At 41.2% G+C, this 26,860-nt stretch overlaps 2 protein-coding genes across 4 annotated transcripts; one reads left to right on the top strand and one right to left on the bottom strand.

Annotated features, from left to right (window-relative positions):
- Positions 1–202: 202 nt before the first annotated feature.
- Positions 203–7,202, bottom strand: LOC135626409 (transcription factor ILR3-like). The gene is made up of 5 exons (XM_065131664.1): positions 6,943–7,202; positions 3,963–4,025; positions 3,783–3,860; positions 3,526–3,688; positions 203–716 (listed from the first exon to the last, which is right to left on the bottom strand). The coding sequence occupies exons 1-5, from the start codon at positions 7,083–7,085 to the stop codon at positions 447–449; spliced, it is 717 nt and encodes a 238-aa protein (XP_064987736.1). The 5' UTR covers positions 7,086–7,202; the 3' UTR covers positions 203–446.
- A 7,654-nt stretch (positions 7,203–14,856) lies between these two features.
- LOC135626407 (vesicle-associated protein 4-2-like) lies at positions 14,857–25,522 on the top strand. Of its 3 annotated transcripts, XM_065131661.1 has the most exons (8): positions 14,859–15,357; positions 16,289–16,359; positions 16,620–16,701; positions 16,813–16,931; positions 24,398–24,475; positions 24,561–24,680; positions 24,772–24,835; positions 25,253–25,522. In XM_065131661.1, the coding sequence occupies exons 1-7, from the start codon at positions 15,045–15,047 to the stop codon at positions 24,832–24,834; spliced, it is 846 nt and encodes a 281-aa protein (XP_064987733.1). In that variant the 5' UTR covers positions 14,859–15,044; the 3' UTR covers position 24,835; positions 25,253–25,522. The 3 variants fall into 3 exon arrangements, with proteins under 3 accessions (XP_064987734.1, XP_064987733.1, XP_064987731.1); XM_065131659.1 differs by lacking the exon at positions 25,253–25,522 and having other exon boundaries at positions 24,772–24,981; XM_065131662.1 differs by lacking the exons at positions 16,620–16,701; positions 25,253–25,522 and having other exon boundaries at positions 14,857–15,357; positions 16,764–16,931; positions 24,772–24,981.
- Positions 25,523–26,860: the final 1,338 nt, after the last annotated feature.

Here is a 26,860-nt window from a genome sequence, read left to right as displayed (position 1 = left end):
TCTTTAAAAATCCAAATAACTTTTTATACTCTCCTAACACCCCAAAAAAGGGGAAAACTTTTGTTACCCTCCCACAATCAACACTACGTTGTATTTACTTTTCCCGACACAATATTTTTAGCAGAAAAAAGGTAACTTCTTCACACAATTAAGACCATGAATAAGAAAGTGCAGATTTTTTCAGATTTTCCACAATAGGACATGAGCATAATTAATCTTATAAACTACGTAGTTTACAGAGACAAATCTTATTCATAACCTACAACAACACAAAGGCATTTAAACCAGGTAACTGATCCCTGACAACTATAACTATTTTCAGACAAAGCTTTCGGTGAAGCAAATAAGGTCCAGGAAATCTATCTTAAGAAACTAAACATGAAATCAGCCCAGAACAAGTAGCATCAGCAACATATATCCATTCTGCAGCTCGATTTCCAGGTTGCTTATGCAACAGGTGGACATTTATCTGCATCCTGCGACGTATCGACATCGGCGGGGGGCATGAATTGCCACATGGGAAAGCTGGGGTAGCCGACGACAGGAACCATGAGCTTGTGTCCCGCAGCCTGCCCTTGGGCTGGGAAGAGGCTTGGAACCAGCGGTGGCTGAGGTACAAAGCTTGGTCTTGCATTCAAGAGCTTTACTTGCTGCTCCAAACTCTCCTTCTCTGCCTTCAGCTTCTGCTTCTCCTCGCGAAGCTCATTCTTCTCGGCCTGCAGAGAAAGTAACTTTTGATAAACTCAACGGTGAAGGAGTTGGTCAGAAGACCTAAAGTTCTAACAGGCAAAAGCAACTTAAATAATCATAACCAAGTAATGAATTGGGCAAAGAATAATGGTACAGCCCGAATCGAGGAATTGGCTTAACACTTGTGCCCTAGATGCCCTTGTCATCTTATAAGAAAATCTACATGCTACAAACTGAAACATATGTAATTTTATGAATTTCTGCCATATCAAAGAGATCTCACAGTAAATATTTCTACAAAGAATGTTTTATAATTTGAAATAGATAACTAAAATGTTGTTCAAACTGCCATAATTACATTTGGTATATTACTATTTTACAGAAGTACTACATGTTTCGGTTGTGTTGCACTCCCTGATTTTGCTAATCTATATTATATTCATATCAGGACTCTAAGATACTAATTGATTTCAGAAAGAAAAACAGAACAATCATAAAACATATCCTATTACTACTAAAAGTTGGTAAGCAAGCCTGATTAGCTGCTCCTTTCTTCACTAGGAGAGTCCAAAGAAATGGTCAATCCACTCCCATTCCAGCAAGAATTGAGCCTTTCAATTCTCCAAAACCATGGTGTTGTGGTGCGATTGTGAACCATGTAGGGTTTACGATCTGACTCATATCTGAAGTTATGAACAAGATGCATCCTAGATTCAAGAGCCCTGTGAACTCTAAAATATCACTACTTCTAGAACTCAACTTTGAATCAGATCTATAGAAACAGCAGAATCCAAACCAATTCATGAGCCCCTAGATGATATTCATGAGAAGGAATCTGCTGAACCCCTAGATGATATTCATGAGCCAAACCAATTCATTGAGACAAAAAGAAAAGAATCCAAAAGGAGAAGTTTACATAAAAGAAAATAGATCAAGGTGAAGAATTGTATCTGCTAAAGAAGGACAATTTGGGGCCTTCACAATTCACCAATCTACAAAGAATAATGGTCCAAGAGATGATTAAGATTTTTATATAAAGGTTGATGCAACAATGGGCCCCTACATTCATATAAAAGAGGTGAGACAACATATCAGCATTGCTCTAGGAACTACCTAGCCTAGTTTGACAGAAAACAAGGTACAACCAAGAAAAATTGATTGATGTGGTCCTAGGTAAGAGGATATGCAGTATTTAATACGAAAACCATACTTTTATAATAGAATACATAAATAAAAACATGAAGTGTCTCCATCATAGCATGTTCACAAGAAAACTTGATGGCAAAAAAAAAAAAAAAACACTCCGGTGAATTGGAGGACAGACATAGTATAACAGCAGAGGATGCAAGATTACTAAAGAATAAAAAACAAGATGATGAAAAACAATGACCAAAGTGGAAGAGAGGCAGGTGGTGAAAGAGACTAATATAAGATGGAGCCGAAGGAAAAAAAAAGCAGATGACAATGAGTAGATGATAATGAGAGCGAATGAGGACGACAAGAGTAAATGGTGATGAGAGGGAAGATAGGATCAATGACAAAGATGAATAAAGAGAGAGGACCGGAGTAGAGTACCAAAATTTTCTCTCACGAAAAAACTGGAATAATCTCAAAACATATCAAACGGATGATCACAATAAAGGGCATTTTAGTCATATGGATCAAAAGCAGTCCAATTAATAAACCAGACTGACCACAGGTCTAATTTCCAGTTGTTCAGACAGACTGATCCAGTCTAAGTTCTGTACCTATTGAACAAAACAGCAGTCGGGGGAAAAATGAATTCACCAGTAGTTAGATATGAAATGATTGAACAATAGCTAGCAAAATCATTAGATAAAAACCGAAAATGACCTTGAGTGACTTAACATTTCATTGAAGATCATATAGATTACAATCCAAATTAGTAATCTAGGAAACAACTTACAAGGAAACAAGATAAATAAACAAGTCTTAATCATCCCAACACAAATAATATTATATCAGTAGGCTAGGAATGCTATCTAGTAGAAGAATATGTCTGGATAACAACCAAGACGGGGGAAACAAAAGGTGGGAAGGGTCAAGTTTCCCCCAGAAATGTTCATTTGTTGTGTAAACAATGTTCCTCCAGGTGTTTCATAAAGGAGTCCAAGAAAGATCACTCGTTGCAATTTTTCAAGCACAGCAAAAATGTGGAGAAAACAGTCAATAGAAACTTAGAACTTAGAAGTGCAATATGAGAAGTTAGAACATAAAAATTCAAAGGCACAAGAGACTGACATTAGAGCTGGAAAAAACAAATGGTAATTGAAATTGATTCTGGAAGAGTCAAACAATTGTCAACTTTGGCAAAGAGTACTATCTTCAATATTGGCTTCAAAGGAATCAGCCACATGCGAAGAACATGGCACAGCAATCATAAATCTGATGGCATATAGTACCAGTCACTCAGGAATTCCACACCATTCCCTACATGTAGCTTCTTACTGTCATAAGTAATTGCTAAAACAGTGGTCTCAATCTCAAATTAATAAAATCAATGCTGCAGTAACTATTTCTGAGCCATGACATTTTATTCAACACTACTAAAATGGAAAACAGAATTTAACTGCTATCCTTCCATGAAAATTTATGATTATTAACATTCAATCATAATTAATATATAATTACAATCAATAAAATAAAATAAATATCAAAGACTACTAATTAAACAAAACAGAAGATTACTAATTGAACAGCTTCAACATTATTTTGATTTCAAAGTCATACAAGAAAGAAGACGAAAATGAGTACAGACAGCACACACACACACACACAAATATGGCATAAGTGTAACATGAAAGGACCGCTTGCCTTCAGTTCTTTTATCTTTTCCTGGAGACTTTCATTTGAATCTTTTAGCTTCTGTGCTTCGTTTCGTAACTGAATCACCACACGAGCAGCGTCACTTAAAATAGCTGCTTTGTCTGTCTTTGGTGGATTCCCAGGATCAAGGAGAGAGCTGAGTTCCATGAACCTAAAATTGAGAAAATGTGAAAACCCTGAAGGCATGCAAGAAGGATGATAATCCACAACATAAGCAATAATCATGTGATAATGAATTAATTTACCTATCATTTAACCTTTCCCTTCTCATCTTCTCCCTACAAGCTTTAGAGGCAGGTCTACTGCAGGATTCTGATCTGACACTGCAACGCATAGATGCTTTGCAATTACAAAGTTGATACACACTGATGTACATAAAGTAATGTACTAAAAATCCCTAGTATCATGATCAAAAGGACTCGAACCGTTTTGCAGAGCCGGGTTCCTTGAGTCCATCAGAATTTACAAACGGGCTATCAATATCCACACTGCCATAGAGAACACATACGTATGAAATTGGAATATCAGAAACAAGATGGAACAGAATAGAACAAAAATTGCATCTAAAATATGTGTTCCAGTGTGGCAAGAGGATGCAACACAATGGTAACAATTAAAAGCAGAACAAATGCAAGGTTCAGTAAAAAGACAGCAGCAGGTACAGAATTCTTGCAAGTCATGGACATGGAACAGCAAATCTTAACATCGGCGGTATGGAATAATTTATTAACACAAAATATATCAGAAAATCCCAAAACTATTGAATAATTTATTAATTTAAAATTCAATAATAGGCACATACAACTTTTGGCTTCAAATCCCGACAGAGCATAATGATGGGAGATGCAATTAGCCTACAGAATCTGTTATTAGAAAATAAAAAAAAATACAAAGCAGAACTTTGGCTAAACCACAAATAAGCAGAGGGATATAAAGCAGTGCACAGGACAACAGGGAAGGGTCAGGCCATGCCAGGACAAATGGAAACATCAACTCCTACCACACCCCAAAGAAAAAAGAAGACAAAAGTATCAGATGGCAACATGTCTACCATCACTGTCCAATTGTTAGCAGCATCTTGTATGTTGATGTTGCCTTGTCAGTGCAGGAGTTTGTCTGGTTTATATGGATGAGCAGATTGTCAATATAATTTTGCATCAACATCATGTCGTTGAGCGCCTTGATCAGTATATAGGAGATGTCACAAAGCTTAACTCATCAAGGGAGAAACAGGCAGTAAAAGAACAATTGCATATGGTTGTCACTGTAGAAGTTTTTAGCAGCAGTAACCAAAGATGTCCCTAAAATAAACAGTTACAGATGACATGCCCTAATCAACTCTTGTCTAGTTCGAGAAAGAGAAGTCTCCACAAGAGACTAGAGAGAGAAAAGAGTACTGCTAGAAAATAGAGAGCGTTGTCTAAAAAGATGCTCCACCTTTCTATAAAACTTGTTCTACTTTTCTATAATATAATAGAATAAGAAGTCTACCCAAGGAGGTTCACAATGCCCTTATATAAAACTTGTTCTACCTTTCTCCTAGTTATAATAGACTAATAGTAGAAAGAGAATAAAAATCTGTGCAACAGAAGCTAATCTCCCCGCTTTGGTATGATCAAACAGTCAAGGTTAGACTTCTAATTTGGTCAGACTTTTGTTTGGCTGTGTTAGACTTCAGCCTTCATCTGGGTCCTACAATGACACTGAGCAGCACGTTGAGACAATCTAGGGTTCATTTCCCTTGTCTTGTGCCCAGTGAGATACCAGAAATCCCTGAACAAGTGTTAGTCTTCAGCCTTCATCTGGATCCTATAATGACACTGGGCAGCACATTGAGACGATTTAAGGTTTAGTTCCCTTGTCTTGTACCTAGTGAGGTACCAAAAAATCACTGAATGTTTACAGAAATCAGGACATTCCAATCTCTTGTTCAGATAAGGATAGGCCTCACCAGACGGCCACCGGGCCTTGGTGACCAACACCCAGTGCTGCAGCTGTTACTCATCCTCGTCTGCTGCTGCTCCTCTAGCTGAGTCAGTACGTGCCTGAGTTCATTTATTTGACTCAATTGTATCATAACAGCTTACTCTTATTTCTAGTTTTCTACTGCAGTAACTGATGCAAAACTATGTTCTCAAAATTATCAAATGTGAAGAAATGACAACCTATATAGACTCCAGCTCCATAATAGAGGTTTAAGGCATGATCTGCCTTTTCCAAGTTGAGTATTCGTCACTAAGGCATATGAGAACCATCCAACTAAAAAATTTCTCTTTGGACCAAACAAAATGAAATTCTCTCTCCTGCACCAGGCCTTTTCATTAAGCAGAAAGTGCCAGTCCAATCATGATTCAACAGGATGAGAGCCTTTTAAAGATAATATTCTATATGTTCTATAATTTAAAATATTCATTGGTTCATGTGTTTGATCTATTTATTTGCACAACAAGGTTTTGTTGATAAGCAAATAAAACAATCGTAAGGATAATATTCTATATGCAATTATGAGACATCCCAACAAACATCTTTAAAAAAAAAAGGTTCGCTCCATGAATCTACCACAAACCTAGAACTTAATTGTCGTCCACTTCATTATGCAGTCTGATGACCTTATGCATTGGATAATCACATCTCTCCACGTATTAGCTCACTGATATGTTCTTCTCTTAGATGGGAACACATGATGCAGGACAAGAGTTAACAGTGAGAAGAATCGCTGATTATAAGCATAAAGTACATAATTTTCTCCAACCAGACCAAGTAACCTAAATTACCAACTCATATAAAGCACCAGGCGTTTCCTAGACAATTGAAATCAAATGGATTATCGATCTACAATGCCTTAAAAACCAAAACTAAGCTGTAAATTTATCTGATACAATATCAAGTTGCTGATGCAAATATATACTTTGCTTCACAGTTTTCTATACAGACGATGAGGGAAAAATTAAGATCCTATTAAAGCAGCATATTATCCCAGAAAACACTAAGAAAAACAGGTACCATTATACCAACTGGTACATATCATCAAACTTGTTCTCAATCATGCCAACAGTACAAATAAGTCTAAGCAGTATAACAGGTGAGATCATCCATGACCATGAACAAGTTATTAAAAGTCTTCTTCCATACAATTGTAAACCCTAACAAACAACTACAGATGGTTTGTCCCCTAGATCATACATGTTTATCATAATATATATAAAAGAGCATCAACCAAGATGCATCAATAGCAGCACCAAGCATTAGATCAAGGACCACCCTATCTAAACGAACAAGGGAAACAAAAGATATAAGAATCAAATCTTCCAAAGGCTAACAAGCGAGATCTGGGTTCCATCCAACACGCAGAGCGATCGGGACAGTGTAAGAACCAAAAAACCCCAAGTCTCCGACTCGAATTACCTAACACCGGAAGAGGTGTTGAAGCCCTGAGGGGGCCAGCAGAGCCCGCCAACATCGTTCGCCGCGAAATCGCCCCCCGCGTGGGGGATGTCATCGATCAGGGAGCACTCCAGGAACCAATTGGGGTTCTCGGAGGATCCCATTCTCCGATCCGTCACCGGAAACCTAGATTTCTCCGACAGGGCACAGGGACACGATTCCGGCGACGATCCGCCGTTACGCAAAGATGGCTCCCCTTTTTTCTCCTTTAATTAGTCGCTTGGTCGTCTTGAAGGGCGAGAAGATAGGGTTCGATTTTTAAAGCAGAGTCCGAATCACAAAGCATGACGTGGCAATAATACTTGGGCCGAGCCTAATCCAGTAGGATTTGTGGAACTGGGTTGGATGATCTGAATCATATATTTTTTTGATATTTTTATGATATGAACTTCGATAGCGTTGGCAAATAATAACAAAGAAATATGTGCTCTTTGTTTCGTTAACGGGAGTGAAACAAGAAACTAATTTTTGTGAGGACCTCACCTTTTCTCATCCACTTACTAAAATGTCACTCACAAATAAATCTAAAAATAATACTTAATCTTCTCGTTAATCCACTCCAAACATCACAAGAAAATGGACGGTTCAAAAAAATAGTGATCTCGATAATCCAACTCAATCCCACAAATAACAAGACGGGAAGATTCGATAAAAAAAAGTTTCTGATTGATAGGAAGAATAGCATCGATCAATTATCAGCCAACATATAACCTGGGTACTCAATTGAAAGAAGAAGATTAAGATTACCCTCAATTTGTCTACCCATATGGACAAAGATTTAAGATATAATAGTTATAGGCTCTCTCCCACAAAATATTTAACACTTTTATAACTAAGCATAAAAGCTCATCTCCACCCTTTCCGCACAAGGGAGCATTGACCTTGGCATAGACATTGATGAGATATTGGCATCTATTCAAAAACCTACATCTCTCACCCCTAAGGATGGCCTCGAGCTACTTACTCGTCTCTATTGAAGTATTATTAAATTTCACTTATATCATCATGTATCTGCATCATGCCCATTCTAATCGTCTTGTATCTGCATCTACGTCGACAAGAGGTGAGATATCTACGTCCGCCTTGTGTTGCTCTACATATGTGTCAATGGGACGTAGAGCTTTTACCTCACTTCTCATCAACATAGATGCAAAGTGGTGCCAATGTTAATACAGGATGATGCAAAGCAGCTATCATCTTCGTCCTTTGTCTCCTCTCCCTTTGTATCACCTTCCATCGTCGCTCTCCCTCCTCTTTCCCCCATAAGAAGCCATAGAGGTCCCTCAAGCTCCACCTTTAGGATTATATCTTATCTGTTTCCAAGGATATCTTCGAGATCCACCAACATCATCAAATCGCCATCATTGTCATGATCGTCGCCTCGCCTTAATCGTTGAAGTTCGGATCGACATTGATAAGACTGACCACTGTATCGTTTTCATCAACTACCACCATAACAACTACCTGTGAACCTCAACGACATCGCTATCTGCCATCACCATAATAGTTGATTAAAAAAATTTAATTAGAATATAATAAAAAAATATAATTGAGATATTAAAATTATCTTTTTATTTATCATTTTTATATTAATCATATATGCATTGTCTCTTTCGCTGATAAAGTCAATGATGTTAAGATAAATAAAATAAAATATTTTATTTTAATAATTATAATAATTTTAATATATAATTTTTAAATCTAGCATGAACGATCAGATTGTTAAAGATTAACTACAGGAGTCCCTTATTTAAAAGCAAAGCCCGCCTCTCTCCGAACGCTATCAAAAGCGATACACGACAGTGGTGGCCAAATCTCTACTTCTCCGATTCCCAAGTCTTGAGTACGTCATCGCCATGGTCGGTCGGGGGAAGTCGATCGGCTCAGCCACGGCAAAGAAGTCCATGTCGAGAAGCAGCAACGCCGGCCTCCAGTTTCCCGTTGGCCGGATCGCCCGTTTTCTCGCTGCCGTACACCGAGCGCGTTGGCGCTCCCTTCTATCTCGCTGCCGTACTTGAATACCCTGCCGCTGAGGTGCGTGGATCCCCTCCCTTTCTCGAAATGTTCCCTTACGATTGTATTCTCTCCGCCGTTCGACAAGGGTCTTTTTTGTTGATTTGTTGAGTGTAATCTGTGTTCGATTCTTCTTGCGATATATTCTCTGTCTCTCCTCTTCAATTTGGGGGATCTTTTCTTGAAATCCGTGGTTTGTGTAGTTTATGCAAAATCTAGGATTTAAGATCCTTTTTTTTTTTTTTTTTTCATGCGTGTGAAATTTGGGTTCTTCGGCGGTTTCCAGCAATATATTCCCGGGTTTGGTTGCAATTTCCCTTCAGGATTTGTAGTTTTTGGATCTGGATTAGTCTTGCAATTAATTCTCTTGATTTCCTTCTTTCCAGCTTTAGTCTTTCGTGTTATTTTGCTGTCGTTTGGTTTGGTGTGGCTCATTCTCTGCTTTGTGATTAGGTTTTGGAGCTAGCTGGGAATGCGGCGGCGGACAAAAAACACTTGAAAATTAGTTATAAGATTTTCTGAGTTTTTTTAAGGATATAAAAAAGTTTTTGAAGATTAGAGTTACACTGTTTTTATACTCTATTTAAAAAAAATATTAACTTCATTCAAAAAGAATGTAACTCACATTCCATATTTTTAAAAGATTCTTAAATTTTCAGAGAACATTGTAAACAGTTACAATGCCTGTATGACCATTTTTTTTCTATTTTTGAACCATTAAAATAGACAAAAATTATATCAACCCTTTAAAAGTACGAAATTATGGTTTTTATTAATTTACCCAATTTAAACTGAAGTTTGCCTTAACTTTAGGATTAAAAACCACTTAAATATTATTGTAAAATATTTTTTTGTGAGATTTTAAGGATATTAAAATATACTACATACAAGTGGAATATTAGTTGTATGCCATAATCAAAGTCAAAATGGTATTCCGATTCTGCCCTATAAAACAACTAGGAAGTTTTTGTTATTTGGAAGGATTCCAGAAAGAAAACTATTCGTGGAGTTATTTACTAATCCTTTTTACCTTTTTGATTTCTCCTAAACATAATCATGAACAATGAATTATGAATTTTTTATCTATTATTCTTTCTCATTTGTTAGCCATCTCAGAACACTTGCTTTATGTGAGGATAAGTAAGATAAATACTGTTAAAAAAAAAAACAAAAACATGGATACATGAAAATTCTCTAAAATCAATAAATTGCAGCAATGTTCGAGAACAACAATATTTGAAAAAGAAGACATGGGTCATCCCATATCAGAAAGGTGACCAATTTATCTACTGTACATCTTGTTCATATTGAGACACTGAACCTTTGTGTTGCTTGTTAGGAAAGAGAAGAAATGCCAAAATTTTGGCAAGACAATACCTGTGGCAATCAAAATCTTTGTTTCATCTCATAACAAGGAATCTCATTGACACTTTCATATTTTTCGATATAGAACATACAAGTGAAGCAAATGAACAAGCACTTACAACCCAATTGAAAACACTGAAACAACCGAGAGAGTCTAGGGAGGATCAGTGTACACAAACTTATCAAAACAAATAAGAAGTCAATGGAGAATCTGGTACTATGGGATCACAAAGTCAAACTTTGAGTTGTTGTGTTAAATATAACAAATTCATAGATAGGAGCTAATATTTGGGCAAAAAATGTCTAACTTAAGGCTTTTTAGGCAGTTTTTTCAGGAACAACACCAATGGCTACTTTTGACATGGACAGTTTAAGGACATATTCTTTTCTTTTATAGGAGTGCTTTGATTGGTATTTGCTAGAATTGGATGGTGAGTTCCTCAAGTCTCCTCCCCTTCAAACCTTTAAATTAGTTTTGCTGCACAAGTTCATGTATAGCTTTCTCCCCCTCTTCCTCTATTCTTCTTCTTTCTTCTTCTGCTCATTATAATCTTTCTCCATGATCAGGAGATGTGTCAAACTTCATCAGATTATCTTCCCAACATCATACCCTGAAATGATCAGGAGTTGTGTCAAGACCTCACTCAGGCTCTTGACCCAAAGGAATCACCACAGCAATGCATCTTCGTTTGTGTGGGAAAAACCTTATTCCGGGTGGATCAAGTTGAACTTTGACGGAGCTTCCAAGTGCAAATTCAGCAACGCCAGCATAGGTGGTGTGTGCCGGGACCACGAAGGGCTGTTCATGCTGGGATATGCTGAATGCATTGGGAGGGCGACGAGCTCCGTTGCAGAGTTAGCTGCTTGCAAACGAGGCCTTGAGCTGGCCTTGCAGAACGGGTGGCACAGTATCTGGGTTGAAGGCGATGCAAAGACGGTGGTAGATGTTTTCATGAACGAGGTGAGATTGAAGTCCAAGGAAGATCTAAGAATTGTGAGAGAGATTAGGGTGTTGATTCCCCAGCTGAATGACTTCAGTGTATCCCATATATACAGGCAAGGGAACAGAGTTGCTCATGAGTTTGCCAAACTGGGATACCGATATCAAAAGCCACAAATTTGGCGCAACAATCCCCCCAATGAAGTACAGCGACTTCTTCGCCATGATGCTGAAGCTGAAGTCATTATTCTTAAGAAATAGATTTCTCTAAAGATGCTTCCTGCATTTCAGTAAGATTAGTCTTGAGTCAAACTCGGTCGAGACCATCACATTAGAGATTGAACACTAATGTAAAACAAAAGTAACTTTAAAAGCTTAAGCTGTTAAGCTATGGGTGAAACTTTAATCATTTAGCTTTTTCAACCCTTAGCAATATATGGCTGTGATTTAATTTTTCTTTCAATCTTCATCTTATACATAAATATTTTCCTAATATCTACTTGTTCATGTGTGAATTCATCTATCTTCCCCTTATCCATAGGTTTTAAGTGAATTATGATTTGACATATTATCTGGCTCACTTTGCTACAATCAACATCTAAATTTATTTTACTCATTTCTTTTATCAATCTTGGGTCTAATGAGTTTGAGCCAAACTAGGTCAAGACTACCATATATGAGATCGGATACTAATGAGAACAATGTGCTATTAAGTTATAACTCAAACATAACTAAATATTACCCATTTCTTCAAATCCTTAGAAATGTGAAACTATTATTTAGTCTTTATCCAATCTTTATCTCACATATGAATATTTTTCTAATAGTATATTACCTAGTTGAAGAGGATGCAATGCCTTCAAGAGAATCCTGCTTCCAAAGAGTTTACTTGAGATTTTGAACTTAGTTAAAATCAAACAAAACTTACAAGGGGTAATTCAATAGATTTTTAAGCACTTATGCAACCTCTATTGCATTGTGCTTTAGTAGATTATATTTCGAATGCTACTACTCAAACACCTCAATGCCATAGATCTTCCAATCATATCTGTCTACAAGTGTGTATGGGAAGGTATTGAAAAGTTCCATGTGCAAGAAATCTCACCTACCATCATGATCATCATGATCATTATATCCACCACCACCAAATGCTGCCAGGAGCATTACTCTTAACAAAATATTACAGTCATCTCCACTGCTGACATTTTCACCACCATAAGCATAAATTCACATGTTAGTTGGACAAGTAGAGGAGGGACAACTCTGAAATTTGAAATATTACACATTTTTCTATTTTTTTATGGAGAATAAATTGGAAAACAAAGATGAAATTAAACGCATCCTAAATGCTTCTTGGGTATCATAAACTATTACTCTAATCGAACCCTCTGTCCCACACCAACAAATTAGCATACCAGTCTTCTTACATAGCCCAGATGATTGTAGGTTTTGCACCCTGAGCAGAGAGGATATCAACCATGTGTTTCTAATGTGGCTTTTCCTTACAGATACAGAGATCCATTTTCGATGTTTCTAATACATTTGATGAACCTGCTAACTTCAGTTCCTTCTGGAATAACGAGACAAGAAGACATTTTATCAAGAATCATCAATTTGTTAAGATATAAATCAATATATTATGTTTCATCTAATGACTTAAACTTTTAAATGATATGATGATAGTAAAAAAATAGATATGGAATGTTCAAATCATATCTATGCATGCATTAAAAGGGAAAATGTGTCTCTTTGACTCTCACGTGCTTTGTTTGAGTCAGTCTACCACCGTTATGTGAGGATGAGCATTAAGAATATAGCTCATAAAATCATGTCTCAAATACTGGATTAAATTTTTAGATGAAACAACAAATGTAGCTTAAGAGGCTCAAGAAAAAGAAAAAGATGAATCGTTACTAACCTGGCGAGTAAGTAAGAAGTCAGTCTTGACATGCTCTCTTTGTCATGTTCACATGATAGATCCAAAGAGCTCTCTCTTCTTCTGTTCAATGTGGTTTCTCTATTTTGCAATCGGAAAATTGCTTTCACCACGCTCCACTTTCCAATATATTCAGTAGATTGCTATCCTGTCCTTCAAGAAAAAGTATCAACTGCTAAGAACTGAAACCAGATCTCATTACTCTTTTTTCTTTTTGGTAGAAAAACTAGAAATATTTACTTTGTTCAAAAACCATAACTTTGCATGTAGAATTCCCTCATCTGCTTCCAACTTTCTTCCACCAGGATAAGAGACATGCTACTTAAAAGGTACTCGTGCACATCCATTAGTCCCACTTATGACTGCAACCTAGTCCCTTTGTTTAATGCACAAGGAGAGGCATGTTACCTGGTCTTCATCACTGAGAAATTGCACAAAGATCATGGACATGCCAGGACACCATATCTGCTTCCGCTCGCCAACAAACTACCTTTATCTTGGGTTAGTAATTTGAGTCAAATGGTTCGATCCTCCTAGGTCATGGCAGTCTTAGCTGCATTTCCTCCAACAAATGAAGTGCTGCATTTCTTCAAACAACTTGAAGCCCAACTCCGCTTGACCACACACGCGACAGACACATGTATCAATGAAGTGCTGCATTTCCTCGAACGACTTCAAGTCCAACCCCACCTGACCACACACGACATACATAAATATCATTGAGGTGCCACATTTCCTCGAACACCTTCAAGGCCAACCCCACCTGATCACACGGCATAAATATTAAGGTGCCTCATTTCCTCGAACACCTTCAAGCCCAACTCTCGCTCGATCACACATGGCGCACATTTTTATCAATGAAGCGCCGCATTTCCTCGAACAACTTCAAGCCCAACGCCACCTGACCACAGACGGCATACATATTTATCGATGCAGTGCCGCAAGCATATCAATTGAGAGTCCTGGAGAACACAGTCATCTTGATGCCGTTGCTCCTCGCGTGGCCATGGCAGCGCTTCCCCTGCCCCAAGGGCCGTCCACAGCACGAGGTTGCGCCCCACGCTGCCGCCCACAAACATTCGGTTACTTCCCCTGAGTGGGCAAATGACGGCACTTTGACTTAACAAGTCAACCGGCTCCACCAGGCCATTAATGAGGCCACAACCCTCGCCGACTTCGGTCACTCTCCGGTCCTCTTACCAGACCTTATGACATCATCATGCATGGCATTAATAATACTAATAATATTAATAATGTACATTATATCGTTATGGAAAAGAAATCGTTACAAATCTATCATGCAAAAGCTTCTTGCCGTTAAAGAATTTCTATTCAGTCAGACTAATTTTTGTGGTTTGGATTTTGATCATTCATATCATATAATAAAATATTACATTATTTTTCAATTTTCATAATAATTATTCTCAATACAAAAAGATCAATTTTTAGTAATTTGAATTTAGGTCAATGCAACCTAATTTTAATAAATTATTTTTAAAAATAAATTGTCACATAATACTGAATAAAATACTGAAACACAGGGGTAAGTCAAGGAGCGGTGATTGGATGTGGCTGACCAATAACTATGCCGTGCCACCTCACCCATCCACCCACCGACTCTCTCTCTCTCTCTCTCTCTCTCACAAGAAGGTTCCCGGACTCCAAAGCAGACCATTGAGCTTACGGAGGCCAGCGCAGTGGCTTCTTTTACGTGCCCTTGGTAGCGCGATTCATACTGCATCGATCTGGTCCCCCGCCGGCGATTGATAAGGAGCAGGAGTCTGGTAGCCGATCTGGGAGGTGTTCGCCATGGCGTTAGCCGAAGTCAAGGCGGGGACGGAGGGGAAGGGGTGGGGGATTTGCCGGCTGCCTTTCTTCGGCGGCGGGGGCGGAGGTGATGGAGGATCGTCGTCCAACTCTTCGTCGACGTTCATTTTGACGCATAGCCACCATTACCGATCGTCGGGGCAGGGCCAGACGGGGCAGGTGGAGGGAGGGGCCGCAGCGGCGCAGGCCGGAAGGCGCAGCTCCGGCGCCACCTCGGTGTCGTCGGTTGCCAGGTCGCTGCTGCCCACCAGACGCCGCCTTCGGCTCGATCCGCCCACCAAGCTCTACTTCCCTTGTGAGTGCTTGCTCTGGTAACTATTTTATGGGTTCTTGTTGTCGGATTTTTCAATCTTTTTTCGTTAGATCTCGTTTGAAGCTTAGAAAGGAGTGATCTTTTTCTCTTTTTTATTTGGTGTTCGCGGATCTCGAGACTTTTTGGGGGCTGAATTGGCCAAAAATTGTGGCTTTTGCTTCTGATTTGGGCCCTTCTTTCTCGTAAAAGTACTTCTTTTGGTGGCTACTGTTTAAATTTAGGTAATAAAAGGTGGATTAACTTCTAAATTTGTAGATTTGTTCTTTCGATCCATTATCTCAGATGCGAGTTATGGAGACTCAAAGTACCCTAACTTTGGGTCTCTTTCTATGGATCGTAATCCAATTTAGACATATTACACCATTACATTCTGTAGTTTTACAGCAAAGTTGTTTTCTTTTTCTCTCCTGGGAAACCAATTTCTGATTGTTATAGCCATTTGCTAATTCGATACTTTCTTATGATCTGTTGTTATAATATTAATTGCTGTAATATTAGTCTTCCTTTTCTGTCTCTCGTTAACCTTGGTTGTTGTTACAGAATGATTCAGTTGCTTAGGTTTGAGTTTTGACGTTTGCTTCTTTCCCCTAAAACTTTATGCCTGATTACCTGATAAAAGGTTCTTTAATGTGTTCAAGTAAAGAGGTTGTAGTATGGTTTTCTACCGTTGGATATTAGTCAATAAGGTTGCTCCTTTTTTCTTGTCTGTGTTATGCTTTTGAGTATTGTTTTTTTTCCTTATGTTATTCTAATGTCTTCTTGTTTAGCCAACAAAAACTGTGATGGTTTAATGAAATTAAATATAGCTTCTGCTTCTAGTTTGAGAATTCTTTTTGAGAAGCTGCCTGTCAGAGAATATATGCCGGGGTGTTCTGTGATTAACCTTCTAGTTTATATGGTTTCTTTGTTGAAGATGAACCTGGAAAACAGGTGCGAAGTGCAGTCAGGATTAAGAACACCAGCAAGTCGCATGTGGCATTTAAGGTGTGTGTGATCTTTCATCTTATTCTAGCTATTACCTGTTTTCTGACTTATTTCTTAGTAGTAATACACAGTCTTCAGCTTAATATATGTTCTTTGTAATAATTAATTCTTCTAAAATATTTTTTTTATGTTTTTCATCGAGCATGATGTTTCTGTTTGAAATATCAACTAAAGTTACAATGGCCTACTTTTTTCCATGTTTCTTTTACTTTTTTCTAAAATATTCTTGGGCAAATTTTGATTATTCTAAGTGGATTTAGTTTCAAACAACTGCACCAAAGAGCTGTTTCATGCGTCCTCCTGGAGGTATACTCTCCCCAGGGGAGAGTATCATTGCTACTGGTAAATTTTTTTTCCTCCTTATGTTATTCTTAAATGATTTCTCTAACGGATGCAATAATCAGCTCATATCGAGGATGTACTTTTTAAAAAAAACTTCCACCCCGGTGGCAGTTTTCAAGTTTGTTGAGCAACCAGAGAATAATGAAAAGCCAATGGATCAAAAGAGCAAGGTTAAGTTCAAGATTGTTAGCTTGAAGGTGAATGGTCCTATGGAATATGTACCAGAGCTAGTAAGTCTATTTTTATCTCTTCCTTTCAGCTTGATTCCATATGTCTGTTTCTCTATGGCTGAGCTTGTGTTCCATTTTGCCAAAACTTGAAATTTTAGTTTAATCTAAATAAACTCATCACTAAATATGAAAGTTTGGCTGGTTTTAACTGGATATGGCTTAATCCATTTTGGGTCTCATTTCACCAGTCTATTAAAAGTTTAATACAGAATATCTTTTTCTAGAGCAACTCTTCCAGAGGATTCTATCATTCAATTTTTTTTCCACTGTTGCTTCAAATGCATGGTTATGTTGAAATAAAGAAAAAAAAAAGCATCCATGGTTATGTTGAAATTCTATGCTCTTCCACACCATTGAGGATATCTCTACTAACTTATTAGCTATTTTAGTTTTCTAGTGATTCACTATGTTTGAAGCCCCTTCTAGTTATCTAACAAATTCATATTTCAGAAAACCTTGGTGTAACATGGAAAAATAAATGTGAACAATGTGAAGTAATGCAATTATTTAAGTGCACAGATATGTGATAAACTTATGGACTTTATATTACAAACTTTATCATGAGAAATATCATCTACCTATTTCATAAGTGAATAGTGTGTTCAATTTGAGTATATTTTTTATATTTTCATTTTTTATCACACAAGTGTATAGAACCAGGGTCTGTCGTACCGCCCGATACGGGCGGTACGTACCGGTCCGATAGGTTGTCGGTACGCGGACCGACTGTTACCGGTCCGAGAGCACTGTAGCACTGTAGCAGTGCTACAGTACTCGGTACACCCAGGTGTACCGCTCGGTATACCGTACCGTATCGGTACCGAGCCCAGGTCGAAATACCGGTACGGTACTGTCACGACCTTAGCTGGAATTGCCTAAGGCGTGAGGCACCCTTGCGGCCAAAGACACGAACTTAGCTTGCGTTGCCTAAGTCGCGAGTTACCCTTGTGGCAAAGACGCGAACTTAGCTTGCGTTGCCTAAGTCGCGTTTCGCCCTTACGATCTTGCTCCGCAAGGATCAGCCCACTTTGTAACCTCTCGCAGGTCCCGAAGGACATGTAAAAGAGAAAGAAGTTAGTTCGAAAGAACGAGCAACGGACAAGTCCCGAAGTCTCGCGAAAAGGGAAGCTTTACAAGCAATTCGACGAACACCCTGTGTGCATAAGAGAAAAGAGGGAGAGGGAGAAAAACAAGGCTTTCAAGGATGAACGAACAGCTGCAAGCCCACAAACAGCCACTCACCTGGTCCCGGGCGCAAAGACAAGTTCCCGTAAAGGTCACGTACGAACTTGCGAAAGAGATCTCAATGCTCGGTATATAACCGAAGCCCCATCCAGCCCTGTGCCACCCAGGGGGTTCCTGGGGTCTGAGATGGCTGACATTTTGGTGAGCGGAGGCAGTTCTCCGCTCACCTCCCGCGGCACGTGAAAACGGAGCTGTTTTGGGGCTGTTTTGCTCGGTTCGGTGAGCGGTCGCTTTGCAACGCTGCAGCTTGTTCGAACTTACATATTTACAAGCAAAATGACCCAAAACCAAGAGAAAACATGCTGTCAAGCAGCTATACATGCAGGTGTGAGCGACGAACGGTTCGTTGAACGGAGTTATTGCGGGTGCGCGACGACCGTTCGTGACATTCTCCCCCACTTAAACTGTCGACGGCCTCGTCGACGCTTGTTGGTAGTTGTTGATGACTTCTTCTTCAGGCTCCCAACTGGCTTCAGTTCGGGGAAGCTTTCGCCACTTCACCAAGTACTCTGTTTGCTCAGCTCCGTTGGGTAGCTTTATCTTGCAATCCGCCAGAATGGTTTCCACTCGCTTCTCGTAGGAGGCTGTGATGGGAGGTAGCCGAGTTGGAACACTTCGGGAAGCATCTTGCGGATCCGAGTGGTAGGCTTTTAGGTTGCTGGCGTGAAGGACGTTGTGAATTTTGAACCACGCTGGCAGCTGCAACTTGTAAGAGACGTTGCCTACCCTGCTGATAATTGGGAAGGGTCCTTCATACTTGCGCACCAATCCTTTGTGGACTCTGTTCCTAAAGAATTGGAGTGATGCTGGTTGGAGCTTTACCAACACCAAATCGCCAACTTTGAACTCTTGCGGTCGCCTTCCCAAGTCTGCCCACTTCTTCATCCTTTTTGCCGCCTTCTCCAAGTAAGCCCGCATAATATCGGCATTTCGATGCCACTCCTTTGCGAAATGATAGGCTGATGGACTACTCCCAGTATACCAAATTGCCATGGTGTGCGGAGTCGACGGTTGTTGTCCTGTGATAATCTCGAAGGGGCTCTTGTTGGATGCAGAGCTCCGCTGCAAGTTGTAGGAGAATTGGGCAATGTCCAACAGCTTCACCCAATCTCGTTGATTGGCACTCACGTAGTGCCGAAGATATTGCTCCAAGAGCGAATTTATCCTTTCAGTCTGGCCATCCGTCTAGGGGTGGAGGCTTGTAGAGAAGTATAACTTTGACCCCAACAATTTGAACAGCTCGGTCCAAAATCGTCCCAGGAACCGAGCGTCTCGATCGCTAATGATATTGTGCGGGACTCCCCAATACTTCACTACATTCTTCATCATCAGCTGGGCCGCCTCCTCTGCTGAACAGTGTAGGGGAGCAGCAATGAAAGTTGCATACTTTGAAAACCGATCGACCACTACGAGTATCGATCCGAGTCCCCCTACAGGTGGTAAGCTTGATATGAAGTCTAAGGAAATGCTCTCCCACGGCCTTTCTGGTACGGGCAACGGGTCCAAAAGTCCCACCGGCTTCCGTTGCTCCACCTTGTCTTGTTGGCAAGTAAGGCATGTTCGAACATATTCCTCCACATCAATCCCCATTTTCGGCTAGTAGAAGGCCCTCTCCACGAGAGCCAATGTTCTGTGAATGCCTGGGTGTCCAGCCCAAAGGGAATCGTGACACTCTTTTAAGAGCTCACGCCTTAAATTGTCTACTCGGGGAACATAAACCCTATTCCCTTTTGTGTAAACAAGTCCCTCCTTGACCCAAAATCGTCGTGCCTTGCCTTCTTTGATGAGCTGCATCAGGATAACTGCCTGGGGATCACTATACAGCCCATCCTTGATTCGGGAAAGAAAGTTGGAGTGCAACTGACTTGCTTGGCCTCTGCCCTTCAGTTGTACGACATTCACACTTTCCACTTTCCGACTTAGTGCATCGGCCACGACGTTCGCCTTCCCGGGCTTGTACTCCATTGCCATATCAAATTCAGCCAGGAAGTCCTGCCATCGAGCCTGCTTTGGGGAGAGCTTCTTCTGAGTTTGGAAATAGCTCAGGGCGATGTTGTCTGTCCTCAGCACAAATCGCGACCCGAGGAGGTAGTGTCGCCAAACTCGTAGACAGTGGATCACTGCTGTCATCTCCTTCTCATGCACTGGATACCGCCACTCGGTCTCGTTGAGTTTGCGGCTCTCGTAGGCTACCGGATGACCCTCCTGCATGAGTACTCCCCCAATAGCGAAGTCCGAAGCATCTGTATGGACTTCAAAGGGCTCTCCATAATTCGGCAATTTGAGCACCGGTTCTTCCAGAACAGCAGCCTTCAGATCTTAGAATGCTATCTCACATTTGTCCGACCACTTCCAAGGCTGCTCCTTCTTCAGCAACTCCGTCAGTGGGGTTGCCCGCTTCGAATATCCCACTATGAAGCGTCGATAGTAATTGACGAAACCAAGGAAGGATCTTAACTTTGGCACCTTCGACTTATCCATTCGAATGGAGCCATCACCGATTCGATGCCCCAAGAATAAGATCTCAGTTTGAGCAAAGTAGCATTTCTCCCTTTTCACGAACAAAGTGTTCTCCTTGAGAACCTTGAAAATCATCCGAAGGTGCTTGACGTGCTCCTCGAGCGTTTGGCTGTAGACGACGATATCATCCAGGTAGACGACCACGAACTTATCCAAATACTCCTTGAATAGCTGGTTCATGAGAGTACAGAATGTGGCCGGAGCGTTGGTTAAGCCGAAAGGCATCACCAAGAACTCAAACGCTCCATACCTGGTCACACAGGTAGTCTTCGCTTCGTCACCTTCAGCAATGCGCACCTGCCAATACCCCGACCGAAGGTCGAGTTTTGAGAAATACTTAGCCTTGCCCAATTGGCCGAACAAGTCCGCGATGAGCGGGATGGGATACTTGTTCTTCACTGTTACTTTGTTGAGGGCTCGGTAGTCGACGCATAATCGGAGGCTCCCATCTTGTTTCTTCTGGAAGAGAACTGGAGCTCCGAAAGGTGCTTTAGAGCTGCGGATGAGACCACTGCTTAGCAGTTCACCTAACTGCTTCCTGAGTTCTGCCAACTCTGGAGGGGGCATGCGGTAGGGTGGTCTCGCTGGAGGCTTCACTCCTGGCTCCAGCTCGATACTGTGATCCACGCCTCTGCGTGGTGGAAGATTCTTCGGCAACTCGGGTGGCATAACATCTTTGAACTCTTTTAGGACGTTCGCCACCACAGCAGGTTCTTGAATGGCCTCCTCGTTGAGTGGCTCTAGCTTCATAGCAGCCACAAATGTCAACTCGCCTTTTCGCACCCCTTTCTTCAATTGTAATGCCGAAATGTGTTGGGGCTCCTTAGTTCCTCTCCGAGAGACGGGAACCACGCAGGGGTCATCGCCTCCCATCATACATAGGGAGTTCAAGAACGGCATCGGCACCAACTTTGCCGCGTGCATAAACTCCATTCCGAGAATAACTTGGAAGTCGTCCAGTGGCACGACCATCATGTTGGTGTTTCCGCTCCAAGTCCCGATTTTGATAGGAACACCCTTCGTTAACCCGCAGATTCGCCTGGCCTTCGAGTTCACCGCCTTCATTCGGCTTGGGCTCTTCTCCAAGGTCAACCCAAGTCGCTATGCTTCGCGATCGGCTGTGAAGTTGTGGGTAGCGCCCGTATCCACCATTGCACGGGTCGTTTGGCCATTTAGCTTAATGTCCACATACATCAGCTCGCTACTTCCTGCTTTTTGTGCCTTCGTCTTCATGTCCTCCCCCACTTGACCCCGCATAGCATTCAACAGACGCATTGCTCCCATTCGGGGTCCTTGCGACTCCTCATCGTCGCTGCTGGATTCTGAACTGCTCGAACTAAGAGCAACAGCTTTGCCCTTGTCCGATCGGGGAGGGTGGATGGAAGCCGTCAAAGCATTGAGTGCCTGTTTCTGTGGGCACTCCCTTACCATGTGCGGTCCTCCGCACAAGAAGCATCCTCCAGGTTTTGAGGCTTTGCCTTTTGGGTTCGGCCCTTTGTGGGAGCTCTTCTTCTTTTGTTCGCCCCCGAGCTCCTTCCCTCGAGAATGTTTTGGAGGGCGATTGCCTGAAGATTGTTTCCTTCTCGCTGGGTCTTCAGAGGAAACAAAGTCGGTGAGCCTTTCTGCAGCAGCAATTGCCTCGACCACATCGGTAACATTCCTTCGATTTAGCTCCTGTTGAGCCCATGGTTTCAAACCATCGAGGAAGCTGAACAACTTGTCCTTCTCGGACATGTCCTGTATGTCCAGCATTAGTGCAGAAAACTGTTTCACAGTCTCGGATGGTGGTGCTTTGGCGGAGTTGTCTCAACTTCCTTCTTGCGACGAACTCTGTGTTCTCCGGTAGGAACTGAGTTCTCAACTCCCGCTTCGAGTCCTCCCATGTGTCGACTCGACACCGACCTTGTTGGATCTCTTCCCAATGAGTTCGCCACCAAAGTTTCGCATCTCCGTTCAGATACATTGTTGCTATAGAAACTTTGGTATCTTCAGAATCGGGCCTCGTAGCTCGGAAGTATTGCTCTATGTCGAACAAAAAGTTCTCGAGCTCCTTGGCAACTCTGGCCCCTCCATATCCATGAGGCTCAGGTGCCCTTAAATTTTGTGGCGGTGCAACGCGGGTGTTGCCTCCTCCCGCATTTAGTGTTCTTGTGAGCATAGCCACCTTTGCAGTGAGTTCCGCCACAACATCCTGTAAGTGTTGCACGGAGTCTTTGGTGTCATCCGACAGTTGGTCGACTAGGGCCTCGACCTTGTCGATTCTAGACTCCGCTTCCTCTTGCGAGCTCTCTACCCCAACAAGTCTTTGTTGGTCATGGTAGAGTTCCTCCATGCTCGCTTCAAGAACATCCAGGCGGGTTTCCGCCGTCGTGAGTCTCTCCTTATGACTCTTTTTCCCAGTTAGCGCACCAGATTGCGCTTCCTCCGCTCGCGGAGAGTGGCCAACTTCTCGCTCATCCTGTTCGCTGCCGCGCTCCTCTTGAGCGGCTCCAACAGCATGAGAGCGAGTGTGCACGTGCAGCCCACCTGCGGCTGCTTGGGGCAAGGGTCCGGCTTGCCCCGTCTTGCTTGATTCGCCACGATGCTTTGCCATGGCGAAGTTGCGAAGTTCGTTCGCTGTTCGATCGAAGAGCTTGCCCGCTCTGATACCACAATGTCACGACCTTAGCTGGAATTGCCTAAGGCGTGAGGCACCCTTGCGGCCAAAGACGCGAACTTAGCTTGCGTTGCCTAAGTCGCGAGTTACCCTTGTGGCAAAGACGCGGACTTAGCTTGCGTTGCCTAAGTCGCACTTCGCCCTTGCGATCTTGCACCGCAAGGATCAGCCCACTTTGTAACCTCTCGCAGGTCCCGAAGGACATGTAAAAGAGAAAGAAGTTAGTTCGAAAGAACGAGCAACGGACAAGTCCCGAAGTCTCGCGAAAAGGGAAGCTTTACAAGCAATTCGACGAACACCCTGTGTGCACAAGAGAAAAGAGGGAGAGGGAGAAAAACAAGGCTTTCAAGGATGAACGAACAGCTGCAAGCCCACAAACAGCCGCTCACCTGGTCCCGGGCGCAAAGACAAGTTCCCGTAAAGGTCACGTGCGAACTTGCGAAAGAGATCTCAACGCCCGGTATATAACCGAAGCCCCATCCAGCCCTGTGCCACCCAGGGGGTTCCTGGGGTCTGAGATGGGTGACATTTTGGTGAGCGGAGGCAGTTCTCCGCTCACCTCCCGCGGCACGCGAAAACGGAGCTGTTTTGGGGCTGTTTTGCTCGGTTCGGTGAGCGGTCGCTTTGCAACGCTGCAGCTTGTTCGAATTTACATATTTACAAGCAAAATGACCAAAAACCAAGAGAAAACATGCTGTCAAGCAGCTGTACATGCAGGTGTGAGCGACGAACGGTTCGTTGAACGGAGTTGTTGCGGGTGCGCGACGACCGTTCGTGACAGTACGGTATTGCGAACCTTGTATAGAACACAGAACTATTTGTCCATCCAAAAGTTCTTTTTGTTTCAGAATTCTGTTGAGTATGTTGAAAATGCTATGAGAGTACCAGAGCTTCTCAAAAGTGCTCGATGAGAATGATGCTTTGTAATAGGCATCTTCAGTCAGTTTCTTAACTTAATGTCAAACTTGCAAATGTTCATCAGCTTTTTCTGTTTCTGTGCCAAAATGTCATGTGAAGCTATTGCTGTTATATACCTGTTCAACAGTTTGATGAGCAGAAAGATCAGGTTGCAGTAGAGCAAATTCTGAGGGTTGTCTTCCTGGACCCAGATCACCCCTGCCCTGTAAGCCAATTGCACACACAGTAATTGTTCTTATCATGGACTAGTAGATGACTTGTGGTGTAAATTGCAATATACTTTTTTGAAGCAAATGGAGAAGCTGAAGAGGCAACTGGCTGAGGCTGAGGCCGCGCTGGAGGCACGCAAGAAGCTCCCTGAAGACACAGGTCCTCGGATTGTTGGAGAAGGACTGGTTATTGATGAATGGGTAATACTCTTTTTCCTTGCTATTTGGCTTCTATGCATTTTCTTCTTTCGAATGAGCATTTTTTCCAGTTCCCTTCCTTTTTTATTTTCAGAAAGAAAGAAGAGAACGATATCTTGCTCAGCAGCAGCAGGTGGAAGGGGTTGATTCAGTTTGAAGTATGATTCCTTTTGTCAATGTAGCACTTGTATCTTCTTTTGCTTGTGTTATATTGTATGATCTGTTTTGTTTAAGAGAAAGAACATGTCATTTGTCCCCCTATAATGTTCAAGATTGAGGAGGGTGAAATAATGGAGTTCACATATCATGATCTCTTTTGGATTTGGAAATATTGTACTTGAATGAGGATATCATGCCGTTGTATATAATGGTATTATTCATCTTGTCAACAAATAAAAGATAAGTTGAATGGCAAGGTCCAAGAATTTTCTCCTCTTTGTTCCTTTAGGTTCTCAAATATGACCAGTGAGTTGAGGTTTATGTTTGGCACCTTTTTATGTGAATCTTGTCTGCACAATTTACTGCCAAACAAGGTTATTAACTCATGTTTCACCTTTATGTACCTTATCTTGTAGGTGTTGGCCAAAGAAATTAGTCTGACAACTTATCAGTGGGAGCTATTCTGGCTGCTATATCAGATTAGTAGAATTGTAATTGCTGAATGATTGGCTAACATCATGAACGGGAGCTATTCTGGCTGCTGTATCAGATTAGCTGAATTGTAATTGCTGAATTATAGGCTAACATCATGAACCAAAGGATACAAAACCATTGCAGGGAAACCATTGTTCTTTTGGCACCCTCCTCGATAGAACAGTAAGATCCATTGAATTATTTATCGGAAATGGATTGCATCTTGAATCCCTGAACTATTATTCTAACTCTCTAGATGGGCATCTTCATTGCACCTGTGTGAAGATGTGATTTAAAGAGGATAAACATCAATTGCATAGTTTTGAGTAGGAACTAACCTAGTGTTCCGATGACATGTGTGACTTGATACGTAATCTTTTTACTTATTATTATTATTATTTGATATTTTATTATTTTATATTGTTTGTTGTTTTAATATATTGTGATGGTCATAGATTTGTGCAATGAGAATCAATGAGATCACGATAATGAGACCGATTCGTCTTTAAACACATATCCTAAATAATTCCGGTCATAAGTTACTCGAGAAGGACATCGAGATAATCGGATAGATTAGTATGCTATATATCCGTCCATATGATAAATGTAGTTGGTATCATAGTTGCTCATGTGGGGACATTAGGGATACAATTCATTGGAGAATGAGTTCACTGATTGATTCGCTTACGGAATGCTAGATGGTTGATAATACCTCATTGTCAGACAGTGATTCCGTAGTTCCAGTGATATATCTGGTCCTTAGACTTGAGACACCAAGAATGTCCTATATGAGTACACCACTCTTTAATACTAGACTTATATATTTGGAAGTTCTAGATATAGTATAATCAGTTATCAAGAGTGACGACTAACCTTACGAGGGTTATTGAGTGTCGATAGAGGATCATCCGCTCTCGGTGTCATGAGAGGAATATCTTATGTGTTCTTGCTTAGGCAATGTTCTTGCTTAGGCAAATCCCTAGGCAAGGTTATTCGGATTGAGAGAGAAAGCGTTCTTCGGGAGAATCCGATTTGAGGGAGATTTAAATAGAAACTGTATGAGTCTAACAATACCATATCTAGTATACGGTATTTGAGATATTAGATAGCTGAGGGACTATAGGTACAGAGTAACTAAGAACAGATAGGTCCAATGGATTGGATTCCCCTGTATTATCTGGGGATTACGACGTAGTGGCATAGTACGTTCGCAGTCGATGAGTCGAGTGAATTATTATGGAGATAATTTATTGAGCTAGAAGGAGTTCTGATAGGTATGACTCACGATCAGCTTGATATTGGAACTAGAGGGTCACACACATATGGTAGGCGTTGTGATGAGTAAAGGTTCAGATATGAGATATCCGTCGGAGCTCCTATCTTATTGAATATCTAATAAGCCATTGAATTATTAGATCCTATGGATGAGATTCAATAAGAGCCAATGGGAGATTATTGGATAGAGATCCACTAATCTAAGAGGCTTGGATAGTTAAATGAAGATCTAATACCCAATTGGGTAGGATCCATTAGGGTCAAGTTGACAATGG

The sequence above is a fragment of the Musa acuminata genome, chromosome BXJ2-11 (genome assembly GCF_036884655.1).
Source record: "Musa acuminata AAA Group cultivar baxijiao chromosome BXJ2-11, Cavendish_Baxijiao_AAA, whole genome shotgun sequence".
In the NCBI taxonomy this organism is placed as follows: domain Eukaryota; kingdom Viridiplantae; phylum Streptophyta; class Magnoliopsida; order Zingiberales; family Musaceae; genus Musa; species Musa acuminata.
The sequence above is the reverse complement of the archived record's forward strand: the minus strand, read 5'-3'. Positions and strand labels throughout refer to the sequence as shown.